This window comes from Hyperolius riggenbachi, chromosome 2, assembly GCF_040937935.1.
Source record: "Hyperolius riggenbachi isolate aHypRig1 chromosome 2, aHypRig1.pri, whole genome shotgun sequence".
Classification (NCBI taxonomy): Eukaryota; Metazoa; Chordata; class Amphibia; order Anura; family Hyperoliidae; genus Hyperolius; species Hyperolius riggenbachi.
In genome coordinates this window covers 50,024,067-50,044,100 of record NC_090647.1, presented here as the reverse complement: position 1 = coordinate 50,044,100, position 20,034 = coordinate 50,024,067, and the positions used below count along the sequence as shown (strand labels likewise).

The window sequence follows — 20,034 nt, the reverse complement described above, 5'->3', positions numbered from 1 at the left end:
TGCAAAGGAAATAGGGGCACAGGAAGTGGCCCACTGCAACCAATGGTGTTTCAGTTGTGGATTCTGATTGGTTTGTACTGAACAAATGCTCCACTCTGGCACTGTCTTGATAAATTAACCCAATCATGCATTTTGACAGTTTCCATACAACTCACAAGTTTAAAACACACAATTTTACAAAGGATCAAAACACAATTCAGCCAACTTCATAAAGCAACCCTGAAAGACTTAGTTCACACTTTTTTTTAATGAAAATACAAATGTTAAAGAAAAAGGTGCACTTAAAATTTAAAGGACACCGAAGCGAAAATAAAGTAATGAAATAAAGGATTGCATCAATCTTCCTTCTCCTAAAACTGACTTTTTAAGATATTCCACAGTGTTATTTTATGTTTAAATCTACTTTTTAAGTTTTAAGTGTTTTATTGTTTTTGCTCAATGACACATTCATTGAAGTATAACGTATTTTTATCTCTTTCTTGCTCCCAGAAGCCATTTTTTGCTAGGAAAGTGTTTTATAGTTGGAATTTCTTATCAGTGAGGGTCACACTGTAGTCACTTCCTGTTTGAGTCAGACATTTACATACCTGATATTTAACTCTTTCAGGCAGAGAAAGAAAAAAAGGAACACAGCATAGTTATTTGTGCGCTAGGCACTCTACATACCCATGTCTATCTCATCATGTCACATGTCACCTCAGGTATCCTTTAACCACTTTACCCCCGCGCGTACGTATTTCTCCGCCCCTTTTTCCATCCTTTAAAAACCAGGGACGGAGAAACACGTACTTTCCGCGTTCCCGACGCTGTCCGCGCTCCCGCTCGTAAACACGCCGCCCGCCGCTAGTAAAACCGCCGCCGCCCGCTCGCCCGGAGATCAATGAACGGGAAAATCCATTCCCGTTCGTTGATCTAAGCCCCACAATGACCCGCTGCTCTCCTATGGGCAGCGCGATCATTGTGAGAAGAAACTCACGTGTCCAGCCTCCTTATTCTTCCTCCAAGCTTCCGGAAGGAGGCTTGGAGGTCGCAATAAAGCAAAAAGTTACTGTGGCCATCTTGTGGCCAAATAGTAAACTACACCCTACACATTTTTCACATACAAATAAATGACTTTTACACACAAAATTAACTCATTACCTCCCACACTCCCCATTTTTTTTTTTTTTTGTAATTAAAAAAAAAATCAAAAATTTACAATTAAAAAAAATACATAATTAGTTACCTTAGGGACTGAACTTTTTAAATATTTAAGTCAAGAGGGTATAAACACTGTTACTTTATAAACTATGGGCTTGTAATTAGGGATGGACGCAAAACTGAAAAAAATGCACCTTTATTTCCAAATGAAATATTGGCGCCAAACATTGTGATAGGGACATAATTTAAACGGTTTTATAACCGGGACAAAAGGGCACATAAATTTCATGGGTTTTAATTACAGTAGCATGCATTATTTAAAAACTATAATGGCCGAAAACTGAAAAATAATTTTTTTTTCCCCACATTTTTCCTATTTTCCCATTAAAACACATTTAGAAAAAAATAATTCTTGGCATAATGTCCCACCTAAAGAAAGCCTAATTGGTGGCGAAAAAAACAAGATATAGTTCATTTCATTGCGATAAGTAATAATAAAGTTATAGACGAATGAATGGAAGGAGCGCTGAAAGGTGAAAATTGCTCTGGTGGTCAGGGGGTAAAACCCCTCAGTGGTGAAGTGGTTAATTGCAAATGTCTTTTGTTTTCCTATGAAGTTCAGGCTGCAGGATGACTGCCAACAGCCTGCTGGTCTTTGACACACCTCCTGCCCATGCTGTGCTCTCTCACCTGTGGCTCATCTGTTCCCAAACATGGTGAGTATAGCATCAACTGTGGTCCCTACTGAAGCCACGCCTCTCTAGTGACTGACAGCCTCTCTGTTCCCAACCATGGTGAGTATAGCATCAACTGCAGTCCCTACTGAAGCCACGCCTCTCTAGTGACTGACAGCCAGAGGATAGTTGTTAGTCGCTGCAGAAGAATGGCTTCAGCAGGGACAGCTCACACTATTTTGAACCTCCCTTACATTTTAAAAAAATACTTCTGGTGTTCATGTCACTTTAAGCTCCTGTCACCTGCCAGGGGCCAGCCATAAGAACTGCCCATTGCCATCCGAACTACAGGACTGGCTGAAAAAACAAAAACATTTCACATATTTGTCTGGATCCCAGCTTTGAAGCGGACCTAAACTCTTGCACAGGAGAGAAGGAGAACACAGAGAAATCCACCCCGTGTGTGTTTATAGAGAACAGCCTGTCTAATGCTTTCTTCTCAGCACGTAATGAGCTATTGTAATTTGAGCTCCCAGCTGTCTGCTGAGTTTGACCCTTTCTGTGCTCCCAGCAAACCAGGAAGTAACTACACTGCAGCATCTCTGAAGGAGCTCTATAAGCTGTAGCAAGGAAATGTTTTTCTGTAAAGGTTATTATGCTGCTGCTTATCTTTTAGAGCAGAGAGGAAGTTCTGAGTTCAGGTCCACTTTAAAGAAAATAGAATATTTTATTCATGGCTGTTCAACTCAGAGCCTTGATCTGCTGCTCAGATAGGCAAGCGTGGGCTGTCTCTATTTTTTTAGATTGGGGGTTTTAACTGAAGCGAACGCAGGAATACTTCGGTGGCAATGATGTGTAACACTGACCTTGGCTGTCAGGAAACAAGTAAGGTAATTGGAGGCCCCTGCAGCTGTAAATGGGAGCAGCGCTACCTCTGTATATACATTGGGGGGGCTCCGGGGACAAATAAGGAAGTTGTTCTTCGTGAATAGAAACATGGAGTTTACGGAATGGCCTGCAGAGGCCAAGACTGCTGCCGCTGCGGTTTCCTCGGAAAAATAGGATAGTATATGGTGGACATGTGTAGATACGGCTGGAATGAGAGAAATGCCAGCCCGAAAACTGCCTTGGGATGGTTTAAATAAACAGTAAGCAGGAGACGTGGAATGCGCTAATCTGCCTTTCACCGTGATTACATGGTGTTTTGTTGTAAAACCTGCCTGGTAACAGAACACCAGAAATATCGCGCACATGGACAGATTTCACTTGCACTGTGCGTGAACCATGTCTGGCATCAGAAGGGCTGCTGTTCCTTCCCCAGCAAGATTTCCATGGTAAAGCTTGCCAAAAGATGCCGCCATTTCAGCTGTATGTACTTCATGGGCGTTTTTCCTAAAGGCATGCCTAGAAGACCTGATGTACTCCAACCATCTCTCATCTGCCACATGCGGTCATGTGCAGGATATTGGCAGAGGGAAATATTGCCTACCACCCAAAAATAAAAACACTGACACACTTACGTTAACCCTAATGCCCAACCAGAACATCCTTAACTTCAACTCTTTATCTATCTCAAATACCAATCTCATCTCTAACCTCGACCCCTTACCTATCTCAAATAAGAATCTCATCCCTAACCTCCACCCCTTACCTATCTCAAATACCAATCTCATCCCTAACCTTGACCCCTTACCTATCTCAAATACCACTCTCATCCCTAACCTCCACCCCTTACCTATCTCAAATACCAATCTCATCCCTAACCTTGACCCCTTACCTATCTCAAATACCAATCTCATCCCTAACCTCCACCCCTTACCTATCTCAAATACCAATCTCATCCCTAACCTTGACCCCTTACCTATCTCAAATACCAATCTCATCCCTAACCTCAACTTCTTACTTATCAATTACAAATCTCATTCCTAACCTCCACACCTTACCTATCTTAAATACCAATCTGATCCCTAACCTCGACCCCTTACCTATCTCAAATACCAATCTCATCCCTAACCTCGACCCCTTACCTATCTCAAATACCAATCTCATCCCTAACCTCGACCCCTTACCTATCTCAAATACCACTCTGATCCCTAACCTTAACTTCTTACTTATCAATTACAAATCTCATTCCTAACCTCCACACCTTACCTATCTTAAATACCAATCTCATCCCTAACCTCGACCCCTTACCTATCTCAAATACCAATCTCATCCCTAACCTCAACCCCTTACCTATCTCAAATACCAATCTCATCCCTAACCTCGACCCCTTACCTATCTCAAATACCACTCTGATCCCTAACCTCAACTTCTTACTTATCAATTACAAATCTCATTCCTAACCTCCACACCTTACCTATCTTAAATACCAATCTCATCCCTAACCTCGACCCCTTACCTATCTCAAATACCAATCTCATCCCTAACCTCGACCCCTTACCTATCTCAAATACCAATCTCATCCCTAACCTCGACCCCTTACCTATCTCAAATACCACTCTCATCCCTAACCTCGACCCCTTACCTATCTCAAATACCACTCTGATCCCTAACCTCAACTTCTTACATATCACTTACAAATCTCATTCCTAACCTCCACACCTTACCTATCTTAAATACCAATCTCATCCCCAACCTCAACCCCTCACCTACCTTAAAAACCAATCTCATCCCCAACCTCAACCTCTTAGCTATATCAAATACCAATCTTATTCCTAACCTCAACTCCTTACCTATCTTCTAGTATTTATTGTATTTATAAAGCCCCAACATATTACGCAGCGCTGGACATTAGTTAAGGTTACAGACAATATTTGGGGGAGACATACAGTAATATGACAATACATGAATACAAGAAAGACCAGATCACGCAGCACAGTATGAGTACAAGGTAATGCTTAATCACTGGATGGGAGCATGGAGATTAGGCAAGTTAGGTTCACTCAGATCCATAGGATGGGTGTACAGTAATGGATGTGCATGAACAGGTAAGAGACAAAAGGAGGAGGACCCTACCAAAGGCTTACAATCTAGATACCAATCTCATCCCTAACCTCGACCCCTTACCTATCTCAAATACCAATATCATCTCTAACCTCGACCCTTTACCTATCTCAAATACCAATATCATCCCTAAACACAACCCCTATCTCAAATACCAATGTTATCCCTAACCTCGACCCCTTAGCTATCTCAAATACCAATCTCATGTCTAACCTCCACCTCTTACCCATCTTAAATATCAATCTCATCCCTAACACCCCAGTATTAAGACACACTGAGGTGTACATAGGACACTGCGTTAAACAGAGTTACGTGTTCAAAGTCTTACAGGACAATAAGTAAAACAGAATGCATTGTGATTAATGTATTTCATTTTGGACTACTCTAGTATGGCAAGACTTTACTCACATTATTCTGCTTACTGCATACACTGCACTGTATCGTCTGATCATTTTTCCACATAACCACCGCCTTCATTTAAAGGGAAGGTCCAAGCAAAATAAAAAAAATGAGTTTCACTTACCTGGGGCTTCCACCAGCCCCATGCAGCCATCCTGTGCCCTCGTAGTCACTCACTGCTGCTCCAGTCCCCCGCTGGCAGCTTGCCGACCTCAGAGGTTGGGGGGGCCGCATTGCGTACATTTTTACGCATTCCCGCTAGTGCAGGAACATTAACACATACATTTTTATGCGTTACTGGTTTAATGCGTACATTTTTACGAATTGAACCAGTAATGCGTAAAAATGTATGTGTTAATGTTCCTGCACTAGTGGGAATGCGTAAAAATGTACGCAATGCGGCCCGCCGATCTCCGAGGTCGGCAAGCTGCCAGCGGGGGACTGGAGCAGCAGTGAGTGACTACGAGGGCACAGGATGGCTGCATGGGGCTGGTAGAAGCCCCAGGTAAGTGAAACTCATTTTTTTATTTTGCTTGGACCTTCCCTTTAAGGATTTATCATATCTTTTTCACGAGGTGTTCAATCCTCTTATGGTAGTAGCATGACACTCATCACCTATGAGTTGATGGAATGGGGGGTGTCTTCCCATTAATGCTGCTGAGCAAACAGTTACTGGGATACTGCAGTCGTGTGAAAGCAGTGCAAGGAAGGATGAGAATAACCTGACTTATGCAAGTTCAATTTCTCAGGAATAATACCTTGCGTAGCAGGTGTAAGCACAAGGCCAATACTTTCTGGAGGACCCTTGTACATTTAACTAAACACACTTTACTCAGGCTCACTATACTTAAAAACAGAGCTCTCTACATGGTCTGATGGTCTGATGCATAATTTATACTCCAAGGATGAGCATACCGCCTGCCTGACCTGAAGTATATACAGTATAATAAATGAGACTGCATGATGGAATGAGGAGGACTGAAAAACAGAAAGAGAATGTGCACAGATGCTCTCACACGCATGTCACTACTTCTTACGCAAGAAGTATTATCATAGTCCTCCTAACAACAATAAATATGAACTCTGCAAGTTTCCTCAGAGTGTATACAATATCCATACAGACCGTCCTCCCCTTCCTCTGACACAAAGGCCACAGCTGAAGCGTGGAAAGAAGTGACCCTCTATGGCAGTGATCTGCAAACTTGGCTCACCAGCTGTTTAGCAACTACAAGTCCCACAATGCATTTGCCTTTATGAACCTTGACTGTGGCTGTCAGACTCCTGCAATGCATTGTGGGACTTGTAGTTCCTTAACAGCTGGAAAGCCAAGTTTGCAGACGACTGCTCTATGGCATGCTGGTCTTGTTGTAGTGACCACATGTCTCCTGTAGGAGTGCTACACGCAATACACAAAAGCTTTTATGCTACAGGAAAACTACAGTACAACCTGTGACCATGTTACATTATAATTGTATCACATTGTCATTTCTCAAGCTATGTAGCCACATCATGATTTTTTTTCACTCTTTTTGGTCTTCAATCGACACCATATATAAGTATACAAACAAAAAAACAAAGAAAGGGTGTCTACATATGTATGTGACAATACTTTGTACGGTTCTGATCCAGTTCTGCAACATGCCTGAAGAACAAACTTAATTGGTGTCAGGGAGGAAGGTTTGTGATTGGTTCAAGAGCGGTGCCTTCATCCCGCCCGCAGGACTAGTGCGGCCAATCAGCCACGTCTGCTGTCACTTCCTAAGCGGAAGAATGTATCTTGCATGTCGGAGGATTACCGGGCACCGGCAGTTAGAGATGATTGGCAAATGCCTTGGGAGCCAGCAGGACTTCGCTTCAGCATCTTGTGAACCATCTGGTCAGCAGCAGCGGCACAGTGGGGGATCGCCGATCGCCGCAGTGGATCGCCAATCAGAGTCCAGGGTGATCCCAGCATTCAGGCCGCAGCGTGGCAGGAGTCAAAGCTGGGCATAAGTAAGCATCCTGTATGCAGACGCACGCAGCACAGGAAATACAGCGCTGCTTTTCCACTTGTCACAGCTCTACATACGGACTATAAGACGCACTAACTTTTTCACCCCAACTTTTGGGGAGAAAAAGTGTGTTTTATAGTCAGAAAAATACGGTTATTACAAAGGCCTCTTACACACTACATGCGATTCCGATTTTTTATCTGATCCAATTTTGGATTTCGTAAAAAACGTACTGCATGCTGCTAAGATTTTTAATCGGAATCCAAAATCAGTCGTTAATACGCATTAATCCTCGTCTGGCAATTGTTCTTAAGAGAACACAGAGGCGTGTTCTGTGCATAATTACATGCCTCTGTGTCTGTTTAGCTGCCTCTAGTCCCCCCCCGGGGTCTGCTGTGCCCCCCCCCCCCCCCTTCAAATTACATTTCTCTGTGTCTCTGTATTGATGTCCTCTAGTTCCCCCCCCCCCCCCCCGAGATCTGCTGTGCCCCTCGAAAAAAGCGCTAGGCTAGCGACACTCTGCTTGGTGCTAGCCTTGTATTTACCTGCAGCCTGTCGTTCTATATCGGCTCCCCCCACCTCTGTCCCCGCCGCTGCCCGCCAGGTAGTACCGCCCAGGCTGCGGCTTAGCTTCCGATTGGAAAAAGCACACGGAGGCGGGCAGCGGCGGGGACAGAGGTGGGGGGAGCCGATATAGAACGACAGGCTGCAGGTAAATACAAGGCTAGCACCAAGCAGAGTGTCGCTAGCCTAGCGCTTTTTTCGAGGGGCACAGCAGATCTCGGGGGGGGGGGGGGAACTAGAGGACATCAATACAGAGACACAGAGGAATGTAATTATGCACAGAACATGTTAAGTAGAGTGACCAGACGTCCCGGATTGCCCGGGACACGTCCCGGATTCGGGGTCCGCTGTCCCAGGCTTAATGAGGTCCCGGGAAACGTCCCGCTTTCAGCAGCGGGACGTCCCGGCCTCGGGACTCTGGCCACTCTCTCCTCAATGAACTGGCAGCGGCGTCTATAGACGCCGTGCCAGTTCATTGCTCGCAGCCCCGCTCCAGCCTCCTCTTCCAGTGTCTGCTCCGACACCGGCAGGCGAGCAGGGCTACGGCAAGATGGCTGCCGAAGCCCTGTACTGGAGACCTATTTGTGTCACTAGTACAGGGCTTCGGGCGCCATCTTGCCGTAGCCCTGTCAGCGCGGGAGACCAGAGCAGGAGGAACAAGACGGTCCCGGGACGGAGCAGCGCGCCAGAGGCCGGACACTTCTGCCAGGTGAGTAAATCAATGCTTTCTTTTCTGGTGAAATGTTTGCCCGCATTGTTTCTTTTCCAGGTGAAATGTTTGCCCGCATTGTTTCTTTTCCAGGTGAAATGTTTGCCCGCATTGTTTCTTTTCCAGGTGAAATGTTTGCCCGCATTGTTTCTTTTCCAGGTGAAATGTTTGCCCGCATTGTTTCTTTTCCAGGTGAAATGTTTGCCCGCATTGTTTCTTTTCTGGCGAAATGTTTGCCCGCAGTGCGTTTCTTTTCTGGCGAAATGTTTGCCCGCATTGCGTTTCTTTTCTGGCGAAATGTTTGGCCGCAGTGCGTTTCTTTTCTGGTGAAATGTTTGCCCGCAGTGCGTCTCTTTTCTGGTGAAATGTTTGGCCGCAGTGCGTTTCTTTTCTGGTGAAATGTTTGCCCGCAGTGCGTTTCTTTTCTGGTGAAATGTTTGGCCGCAGTGCGTTTCTTTTCTGGTGAAATGTTTGGCCGCAGTGCGTTTCTTTTCTGGTGAAATGTTTGCCCGCAGTGCGTTTCTTTTCTGGTGAAATGTTTGCCCGCAGTGCGTTTCTTTTCTGGTGAAATGTTTGGCCGCAGTGCGTTTCTTTTCTGGTGAAATGTTTGCCCGCAGTGCGTTTCTTTTCTGGTGAAATGTTTGGCCGCAGTGCGTTTCTTTTCTGGTGAAATGTTTGGCCGCAGTGCGTTTCTTTTCTGGTGAAATGTTTGGCCGCAGTGCGTTTCTTTTCTGGTGAAATGTTTGCCCGCAGTGCGTTTCTTTTCTGGTGAAATGTTTGCCCGCAGTGCGTTTCTTTTCTGGTGAAATGTTTGGCCGCAGTGCGTTTCTTTTCTGGTGAAATGTTTGCCCGCAGTGCGTTTCTTTTCTGGTGAAATGTTTGGCCGCAGTGCCATTCTTTTCTGGTGAAATGTTTGGCCGCAGTGCGTTTCTTTTCTGGTGAAATGTTTGGCCGCAGTGCGTTTCTTTTCTGGTGAAATGTTTGGCCGCAGTGCGTTTCTTTTCTGGTGAAATGTTTGCCCGCATTGCGTTTCTTTTCTGGTGAAATGTTTGCCCGCATTGCGTTTCTTTTGTACCGACATGTTGCCCGCATTGCGTTTATTTTTAACTGACATGTTTGCCCGCATTGCGTTTATTGTCTGGTGAAATGTTTGCCCGCATTGCGTTTATTTTGTACTGACATGTTGCCCGCATTGCGTTTATTTTGTACTGACATGTTTGCCCGCATTGCATTTATTTTCTGGTGAAATGTTTGCCTGCATTGTGTTTATTTTCTGGTGAAATGTTTTCCCGCATTGCGTTTATTTTGTACTGACATGTTTGCCCGCATTGCATTTATTTTATACTGACATGTTGCCTATTGCGTTTATTTTCTGGTGTCCGGGGTAACTGTTACTGCATTTATTATTTAATGGTCATAGATGGCTATGTTTGCTGCTTTGTGGTTACGGTATACTATTAGCATCACACAGTTTCTGCACACCCATGATACAAAGTCTCATTTGTCCACATCATGGCGTAAACACTGCTTTCTTATGCCTCGCTGTTACATCATTACGTTAGCTCCGCCCATACAATGTCATGGCCACGCCCATTTTTTCGGCGCGGCGCAGCCCCCCTCCCCCAGTCTTCGCCGCTGCGCGCTCCTCACTCCTTCCTACTTTTCGCCGCGGCGCGCTGCGCCCCCCCCCCCCCCCCCACGCCCCCCCTCCCCGTCCCAGGTTGGACCCACAAAAATATGGTCACTCTATGTTAAGATATAAAATACCCACCTCAGGTTCATACCTTTTAATGTGATTTTTCGTTATCAGCAGCAAATCTATAAGATACGGCTGACAGTTTTGGTGAAGCCGAAAAATATTGTTTTAAGTTATAATGTAAAACATTCACGATTTCAAATTTCCCCAGTTTGCATTACAAAACTGGCAGTTTCTCAAGAGCCTCACATAAGGCAACAATTTCAAAGTTAGCTCTGTGATCAGCATCAAAAACTCTTTCAAACAGGACAGAGGTAGAGGCGAGAGAGGCTCCAGCCTCAGGGCACAGTGTAGGAGGGGCTGGGCCGAGGCGAGAGAGGCTCCAGCCTCAGGGCACAGTGTAGGAGGGGCTGGGCCGAGGCGAGAGAGGCTCCAGCCTCAGGGCACAGTGTAGGAGGGGCTGGGCCGAGGCGAGAGAGGCTCCAGCCTCAGGGCACAGTGTAGGAGGGGCTGGGCCGAGGCGAGAGAGGCTCCAGCCTCAGGGCACAGTGTAGGAGGGGCTGGGCCGAGGCAGAGGCGAGAGAGGCTCCAGCCTCAGGGCGCAGTGTAGGAGGGGCTGGGCCGAGGCAGAGGCGAGAGAGGCTCCAGCCTCAGGGCACAGTGTAGGAGGGGCTGGGCCGAGGTGAGAGAGGCTCCAGCCTCAGGGCGCAGTGTAGGAGGGGCTGGGCAGAGGCGAGAGAGGCTCCAGCCTCAGGGCGCAGTGTAGGAGGGGCAGGGCAGAGGTGAGAGAGGCTCCTGCCTCAAGGCCCAGTGTAGGAGGGGCTGGGCAGAGGCAGAGGCGAGAGAGGCTCCAGCCTCATGGCGCAGTGTAGGAGGGGCTGGGCCGAGGCAGAGGCGAGAGAGGCTCCAGCCTCAGGGCGCAGTGTAGGAGGGGCTGGGCCGAGGCAGAGGCGAGAGAGGCTCCAGCCTCAGGGCGCAGTGTAGGAGGGGCTGGGCCGAGGCAGAGGCGAGAGAGGCTCCAGCCTCAGGGCGCAGTGTAGGGAGGGACACACAACACACTCAGCTATCATTCCTCTATTGTGTTTGAAGCTGAGAGAAATAAGAAAAGGGGATACATGGCAGTGACTGCAAGCCAGATAACTAGAGATTAAGGTGTTGGGGGCCCTGGGGTGCCTCTTAGTGTAATAGCAATCAGTGTGATGCTGGGGTGGTAGGGATGGAGAGGCGCACTTTGGTGTCTCAGCCTTGGTTGCTGGAGCACCTTGTCCCGACTCTGCTATCAAAAACACCAATAATTACTAATGAAACAAAAAAGGCTATTGTCTAGTGGAATTAATGGCAACAGCACCTGAAACTAAAGTGAATCTCCCCACAAGGGAGGTTTTTAACAGAGTGCAGCATGGGGGGGCAGAGGTTGGGGTGAGCGTCATTATTAACCTACGAGGGGCTGCTCCACTGGCCCAGAACTGTGGATGAAAGTACTGTACTTGCATTTATGTGCTGTGGTGGTCGTGAGCGTACAACTTGGTTGGAAAATTCAAAATGCGGCACAGCTGCGGTCTCTCCTCGGAAAGATGGCAGATTCCATATGTATATGGGGGGGTGGGAGGCAGAGGAGCTGCAGCACACTCTATTACAAACTTCCTGTATGGGGAGGTTCATTTCATATTTTCAATTCTAGGTGCTCTATTGCCTGTTCTGTGTCAGTTCCTTTCAGCAGGTGGCGAGCAAGGTATCTATTGCTAACTGGCTCCACCCAGGATTCAAACCCTGTTCTCCTATGGGCTGGTGCACACCAAGAGCGCTTCTGAGTGATCTGAAAAGCGCTTGGCTAATGTATTTGAATGGGATGGAGCACACCAGAGCGATGAGCTTTTTTTACTTAAACGCAAACTCGAGTCCTGCAGCATTTCTGCTGATTTCTGAGGCGATTAAGCCTCAATGATAAGTATAGGAAAGTAGAAAATCGCTCTGAAAAGTTCTAGATCAGAGCAATTTCCAAGAGTTTTAGTTACAGAAGCTGTTCAGTTCCAGCTCTACTGTAACAAAAAAATAAAAAGGGCTACACCAAAACTCTCCAAAAATCGCTTGGCATGACTAGAAAATCGCTCTGCACATGCCTAGAATCGCCTAGAAAAATCACTTCAAAAAGCGCTGAGCATTTGCGATTACGCTAGCACTGTTTGGTGTGCACTGGCCCTCCGTCAGAGATGCTGACAAGCCAGTGCACTACCCAGAAGCAGTGTGATTCCTGGCTCTGAGCCACACATTCCCCAAATAGTTATACCTATGAATAACCTCACTTTAACCATATTGGCTCTCTTTATTTCTTACATATATTTTTGTTTTCTTCAGCATCCTCTGGATATTTCTCAATAACCATAAAAATGAATACAGCAAAACAAGTCGTGTTCCTTCTCTATAACCCGACAGGAAATGCTGCTCCATGAACCATGAAAGATGTAAAAGGGATGAGGAGGCGACACTTACCTGAAGAAGAACATGTACAGCGCAGCAGTGATGCAGAACAAGAGGACCTGTACAAGGCAAACAAAAAGGCCCATCAATTAAATAGAAATGATAACAATCCGATAGAAGTGCTAATAGCATATACAAATAGAACCATATTTTAAAGAAAAAACCTGTAAGTTTCTGCATCAAAAAAAGTTAGATACTCACCTAAAGGGAAGCCTGTCTGTGGATCCTCCGGACGCTCCCCCCATCCTTCTCCACGAGTTCATTCCAGCGCTCTGACCCCCGAAAGCTGCACCTGCGCAGGAGCATGCACCCAACTGGGTTTCGGCGGAAAAAGACGAGACTGGTCGGGTCTGTGTTACTCTGCATACGTGAGCCATTGACAAGAGCTTGCTGATGGCTTTCATGAGGAGACAGTTCTGGAACAAGCTGTTGGAGGAGGACAAGGGCAGCCTCTAGGTAACCCAGAGCCAGGCAGGAGGAGCTTTTATAGTCAGTGTTCTCCCCAGGCTCTTTTAGCCGGGTGCTCCACCCGGCTAGTTTTGTTGACCACCCGGCTGTCATCGGCTCACCTCCTCCTATGATGTAAGCAGAGTTGCTCAAAGAAGCACTGGCCCTGCATTCTCATCTCGCCCCACCCGGCTACTTTTTCATGCCACCCGGCTACTTTTCCATGCCACCCGGCTGGAAAAAATTTCTGGGGAGAACACTGATAGTGTACCTGAGCCGACGCTCAGCTACAAAAAGAGATACTTACCTAAAGAGAGAGAAGATTCAGGATCCTATTGAGGCTTCCCTCCCCTCGGAAAATTAGTGACAAGGTATTGCCACTAATCATATCGGGGCCACGAAGCTCCTTTTCCTACAGCGTGGCCACGCAGTAGCTGTGTGAGCCCACCAGCACAGTAAGCCGGAGCCTCGGGCGCTGTGTGAACCCACCAGCACAGTAAGCCGGAGCCTCGGGCGCTGTGTGAGCCCACCAGCACAGTAAGCCGGAGCCTCGGGCGCTGTGTGAGCCCACCAGCACAGTAAGCCGCAGCCTCGGGCGTTGTGCTACTGTGCATGTGCGCGGCTACTGCATGGCCATGATACAGTAAGACAAGCTGCTCGGCCCTGGTGTGGAGGGGGACCACACTCAGTGACGAGGGACAGCAGACCACCGAGGGGAGCCTCAATAGGATCGTGAGGCTCCCCCCTCTTCAGGGTAAGGTCTTATTTTGAACCAGAGCTTCGTGATTACTTTAAATTTCCTGCTTTTTAACAGGCCACAGTAGAAAAAAAAAACATAGGAAGAAAAATAAAATTAGGCACTCTCATTTTCTATATCTGATAAAAGGCAACATTGCTTACATTCAGAAACTTTTATCTCCTGTATGTAGACTAAAGCCTAGTACACACTAGCAATTTTGATGGATCAATCATTGGTCAATTTTACCACCTCCATGTAGTATGAGGGCCAAACAGATTTTCAATTCTATGCAGATTATATAGGTAAATGGTCATACTACATGGAGGTGGTAAAATTGACCAATGATTGATCCATCAAAATTGCTAGTGTGTACTAGGCATTAGGGTGCATACACACATCAGGCCATAGTCTTTGGAAAATGAAAGATCAGAGACCAATCTTACCACCCTTCATGTAGTATGAGAGCCATACTCTACACAGTCTTTTCTATGTAGCTGATTTTCCCATCAGATAGAAATCTTTGCAAGATGCTGCACACAAAGATGCCCGTACACATTCAACAGATTAGTATCTGCAAAAGATCTGTTCCTGAAAAAGATCTGTTCCTGCAAAAGATCTGTTCCTGCAAAAGATCTGTTCCTGCAAATGATCCGTTCCTGTAAAATGCATTCATAGTCTATGAGATCTGCAGATCATTATACACACCTTGTTTAAAAGATATTCATCTGCAGATCAGATCCACCAGGATGGATTTACAGATCTGCAGATGATTGTCTGATCTGCAGATGAATGCCAGTTAAACAAGGTGTGTATGATGATCTGCAGATATCATAGACTATGAATGCATTTTGGAGGAACGGAACTTTTGCAGGAACAGATCTTTTGCAGATACTGATCTTTTGTGTCTGTACAGCATCTGTGTGTGCAGCATCTTGCAAAGATTTCTGTCTGATGGGGAGTTCAGCTCCATAGAATAGACTGTGTAGAGTATGGCTCTCATACTACATGGAAGGGGTTAAAATTGGTCTGTGATCTTTCATTTTCCAAAGACTATGGTCTGATGTGTGTATTAGCCTTACACTTTAAAGGACAACTGTAGTGCCATGTGTATTTCCTTTTAAGCAATACCAGTTGCCTGGCAGCTCTGCTGATCTATTGGGTTGCAGTAGTGTCTGAATCACACCAGTAACAAGCATGAAGCTAATCTTGTCAGATCTGCCAATAATGTCATAAGCACTGATCTGCTGCCTGCTTGATCAGGGTCTGTGGCTTAAAGTATTAGAGGCAGAGAATCTGCAGGATAGCCAAGCAACTGGTATTGTTTACAACAAAATAATTATGGCAGCCTCCATATAACTCTCACTATAGTTGTCCTTTAAGCTGAAAAACGATAGACTGCGTCCAACAGCGGTGTGTATAAAAGGAAATCCTGGCTGCACTGAAGTGCCCACATGGACTTGGCAGCACACTAGAGGAAATAAACTGGCGCTGTCCCTCGAAAATGGCACCTTCTGCAGCAGAGCCTCCACTTTAGTCCTATGCGACACCTAAACTTTCACACGCACAAGCAGCCTAATAATACAATGTGCTGGAGGGGGCAGAAATAGCAGCCATTTCCACTGAGTAAGTCTAGAGGCTGGTGCATAGCAAGCATAAGATCACAAGTATGTCTTGAAAGGGATAGGCTGGAGCCACAAAGGTTAGCGGGCTGGAAGGAACCCAGGTGCCAAAGATTCTCCTTTTATCCGCAAGCTGTGTGAAACTCAAGATATGACAGGGTGCCCTCTCTCTCGCCCCTCCTCCCCCCCATCGTCCCTGCTGCAAGGAACCTGGCATTTGAAAGCGATACCAGCGAAGAATGGTACGTATGTAAACTCCACAAAATGTTTGTTCCGATAATTGGCAAGTAACAAGTTAGAACCACCTTGAAGGAATGAATCTCAGTGGTCCGTTCATAACTATGGCACAGAAGGGCACCGCTCGTTCAAAGCCTCCTGCCTGAGACACGAAAGACATTTCCTCAACAGGTCATCAATTTACTGCAGTGGGATAAAACTCTGACATAACGTTCAATAAAAATGTGTTTTCCTATTTTTTATTAGCCATATAGTTACCATACTAGCTTTGGTGCACAAGTGATTACAGCCTTAATTCACTAAGCTTATCTCCTGTCTTTAAAGGGGCACTACAGCGAAAAACTGTAAAATTTAAAATATGTGCAAACATATACAAATAAGAAGTACCGTATTTTCCGCCGTATAAGACGCACTTTACTCCCCAGAAAATGGGCATCTTATACGGCAAAGGCAGCGAATCCCCAACTTGCAAACGCCCGCCGATCCAAACCGCCGACCCGCCGCTATTGGGGATTCCCTGCCTGTGACCCCGCTGTGCCTGGCTTCCCCCCGCGTGCCACAGCTGTCCCCATCTAATCACTTTATGCCCCCTGCCATGCTTGCGTCTCCCCCGGTCCCCTCCCCCCTCCCACGTGTCTCGCTATCCCCATTGTATACATTTCCCCCGGTGACAGCAGCAGCAGCGGCGGCGGCAGCTTACCAGATTCATGCCGCCGCGAGGACTGCAAACACCCGGCTACTCCATGTGTTTCCTCTACTGCGCGGCTTGTACTGATGACTGCGCGGCTTGTACACATAATGATACATGAGGAGATGGACACATACTGTAGTGTCTGACACGACTTCCTGTTTATACAGGAAGTAGCGTCAGAAGCTAGGGAGAGGAACATCCGTGGAGCGCACGGAAGGTATGTATCTGTCACCGCCCCACCGCCAGCATACACTTTATTCAATGCTGGAGGGGAGCGCAGAGGGGAGAGCCCGAGGTGAGGGAGGGGGGGGGGACGACAGTCCCCCTTCCCCCCCGACGTGCCACCAAGCTCTCCCCTCATGCTGCGACCCCTCCAGCACCCCAAAAACGACCCTGAGCGGGCCCCAGGGAGCATGGGCTGCATCCCCCATTGTTACGCCCGTGGAGCTATGCACACTGTCTGGCTGTCCGGTTGGCTGCAGTAGTGACTGAGTCACACACCTGAAACAAGCATCCAGCTAATCCAGCCAGAGTATGAAACATCTGATCTGGCCAATAAATAGTTACTATTGACTACAGGGTTCCTATTTGCTTTAGGTTTTCCATCTGTAGGAGGGTGAAATTCACAGACTTCTCAATTTTCAACCTTTCTAGCTACATAAAATTGGAATATTTATGACAAGGCACATTGGAAAAAAAACTATACAGGGTTTCTGCACACAAAAAAAAGTAATGACAACTGTTTGCAAAGTTGCCTATTTTAGTGCCCGGGTTTAGACCTAGTATAGCCAGAAGAGAGTGTGAAGGCGGAGTCGCCCTATAAGACTGAGCACTGCCACCATTAGAAGTTCCAGCCATATTTGATAAAGACTTGGGTGTCTTTTATTGGACGGGGGACATGTTTACGCACTTGAGAGGCGCAATTGCTGAAGTTCTTCATCTGCTGGTGCAGACATACATTATGTCCGCAATCATCAGCTCCTTAACACCACACTGTGAAAACTCTGAGTGTCAGCCACATTTCGTGAAGTCATCTCTCTCTGATCTACTGGATAGCCTTGAAGTTGTAAGAGATACAAGAGGGAGAGATTTACAGGATGCTATTAATATTTGTACCCTCTCGAGAAACCTTAGAGCTGCGTCTGCTCGGTCCAGAGGCCTCGGCAAATCACCAGAGCCCTTCCTCTGAATCGCAAGCGTCATTACACTTCATACTGTAAGCCATGCACTCCTCGGCAATGATACATCTCGGCTGGAGAATAGCATTCTGTAGTCAAATGAGTGAAGTGCAGTGTTGATCACAAAACAGAACTTTACTGTAAGTCACGTCATCAACTGTCCCTCAGAGTAAAGTCTCATACACACCTATGAGGACTGATGCTCGGCAGGGATCGATAGAAGGGGCCTCTATAGTATAGTGGCACCTACACCCTACTCCTTATGCTGCGAAGGCATTTTTTGTACTGACCTCCAGAAGCGGGTCATGACCCGTGAAACGCGTTGTCAATTTTTTGAATAAACATTTTTCCAGTTGAGCTGGTGTCTGTATTTTCTGGAGAGGTAAGCAATTACCTCTAGTTCACACATTACGTTTTAAAGTTTTAACACCTATATATTTTGGGTGCCTCCACCCCACCCTTCTATTAGTCAGAACTCCTCTGGAGGTAATAGATTTATAATTTTCTAAAACTCTAAATTTGTTTTTCTTGGTTAAATATATCAAGCCCGAGTACCCCCTGGAACCATCAGAAGTACCCCCCTAGGGTACGTGCACCACACGTTGAGAACCTAGGGTGTAGAACACAAATACAGGTCCTGCTGAGACATTATTTCTTTTGAGCTAGACAAGAAGATATTTTAATTTAAGGAATCCAGTCCAAGTTTTCAGTACTAGTTTGGTTCTCCACAGTTTTCCAGCCCAGGTCGAGAGCAATGGGTTTACTTTAACCTTCCCGGAATATCTCCATGGAACACCTCCACAAGTGTTTAACGGGGAAGACGTTGCTAGGGTCCAAATATCACATGCTATCCTCATCTCCAAAAGCAGCTGTTTCGAGGATGTCTCCTGTGGACAGCTGCACGTGTGTCGTCTGAATGTCATCCAAGACACTCTAATGGACGTCAAGGAGCAGCGGTGACTCCAGACACACGTGCAGCTATTCAGAGCCAGAAATCTCATAACCGCACGTATAGGGAGGACATTCTTCCCTAACCAGATTGACAAGCAGATGGTTAGATAAAGTGATTTTCCATCATGGATGCCTGTGTTCAGCTATCATATAGAGAAGCACCAACAAGAGGGATTTCAGCCCTCGGAGCCAGGTCTCAGATTCAGAAGGGTGACAATGAAAAAAAGGTGAGTATCAGTTAAAGAATACCCGAGGTGACACCTGACAAGGTAAGAGAGAAATGTGTATGTACGGTGCCAAGCATACACATAACTAGGCGGTGTTCCTTTTTTCTACTTGCATGAAAGAGTTAAACATCAGGTAGCTAAGTGAAAGTTTCTCTCTGGGTCGGGGCTGGATCGGACTACAGTGCAACACTCACTGATTAGGAGTTCCAACTATAAAACACTTCCCTAGCAGAAAATGGCTTCTGAGAGCAAGAAAGGGATAAAAAGGGTCAATTGTTCATAGATTTTAGCTCTGGCATACTTCAATGAATGTGTCATTGAGCAGAATTGAGCAGAACGCAGTAAAAACATAAAACGAAGATTTAAATATAAAATAAAACTGGTATATCTAAAAAAGTAATTTCTAGGAGGAGAATAGATGCAATTGTTTATATTATCAACTTACTTTCACCTCGGGTGTCCTTTAAGATAAGGGATTGTTTTCTCAGTAAGAAAGGGATTAATGTTAAAGCGGTATTGTCACCATAAAAATCTAATTTCAACAGCAACTGGTCTGAGTGTATTAATTGAGAACGATGCTAATCCTGCATTCAAATCTTGCAAAACTTTTTCTGCTGTTATGGATTGTAGTTATCACATATTTTAGGAGCACTGGCCCTAGTGCCAAACAGTGCCAAAGAGTTGAATGCTGGGAGTTCTTTTTATCTATAATATATTCCTCTTCTTCCATTTATTTCCCTGCCTAGCTGCTTATCAGAAACACCCTCTGATTACTTGTGTTTACAAACAAGGCTGAGGTGACTCAGTGATTGGATGTGTAAATAAAAAAAAAAGACAGTGCAGTTCCTAGTAATACACCTCAGTGGAAGTGTCTGAAGACTCTGGGACGAGGGCAGCTGATGAATACATAATGAGCAAGAGAAGGGAGGGGGGAAACAAGAGTCAGGGAGGATATGATGTCAGCATTAGCTTGGCAAGATGGCCACTGCCTAGAATAGGATTTTCTGCTTTTCCTTTATAAAATTCACAGGAATCATTACGTGGATAGCACAATACATCTGTTATGTAAGTAGAAGTAGTATTTATCTACATATATGTGTTTTTTATTTCTAGGTTAGCATGGGTGTCGCTTGTTTAAGGGAGAACATGAGGGTTATGTGTCAGGCATGGTTTAAGGAGGTTTGTGGCATTCAAAAACAAAAAAAAAGTCAAAAAAATAGTGCCCGAAATATATATGTAGCCACCCCCTTCCTTAATTTTTTTTTTAAAACAAATAGGTCCCTATATG

The 20,034-nt window shown here is 45.9% G+C and overlaps 1 protein-coding gene and 1 long non-coding RNA gene across 2 annotated transcripts in view; one reads left to right on the top strand and one right to left on the bottom strand.

The window, feature by feature from the left end:
* The window catches only part of LOC137543733 (uncharacterized), a 70,275-nt gene extending 57,509 nt beyond the window's left edge, over window positions 1–12,766 (top strand). The window contains exon 3 of the long non-coding RNA XR_011025574.1: window positions 12,535–12,766. This is a non-coding gene — a long non-coding RNA (uncharacterized lncRNA). The remainder of the gene's footprint in view (window positions 1–12,534) is intronic.
* TMEM135 (transmembrane protein 135) overlaps window positions 1–20,034 on the bottom strand; it is a 399,393-nt gene that overhangs the window by 81,134 nt on the left and 298,225 nt on the right. The window contains exon 6 of the mRNA XM_068264859.1: window positions 12,670–12,716. Coding sequence (XP_068120960.1) covers window positions 12,670–12,716 — 47 coding nt within the window. The remainder of the gene's footprint in view (window positions 1–12,669; window positions 12,717–20,034) is intronic.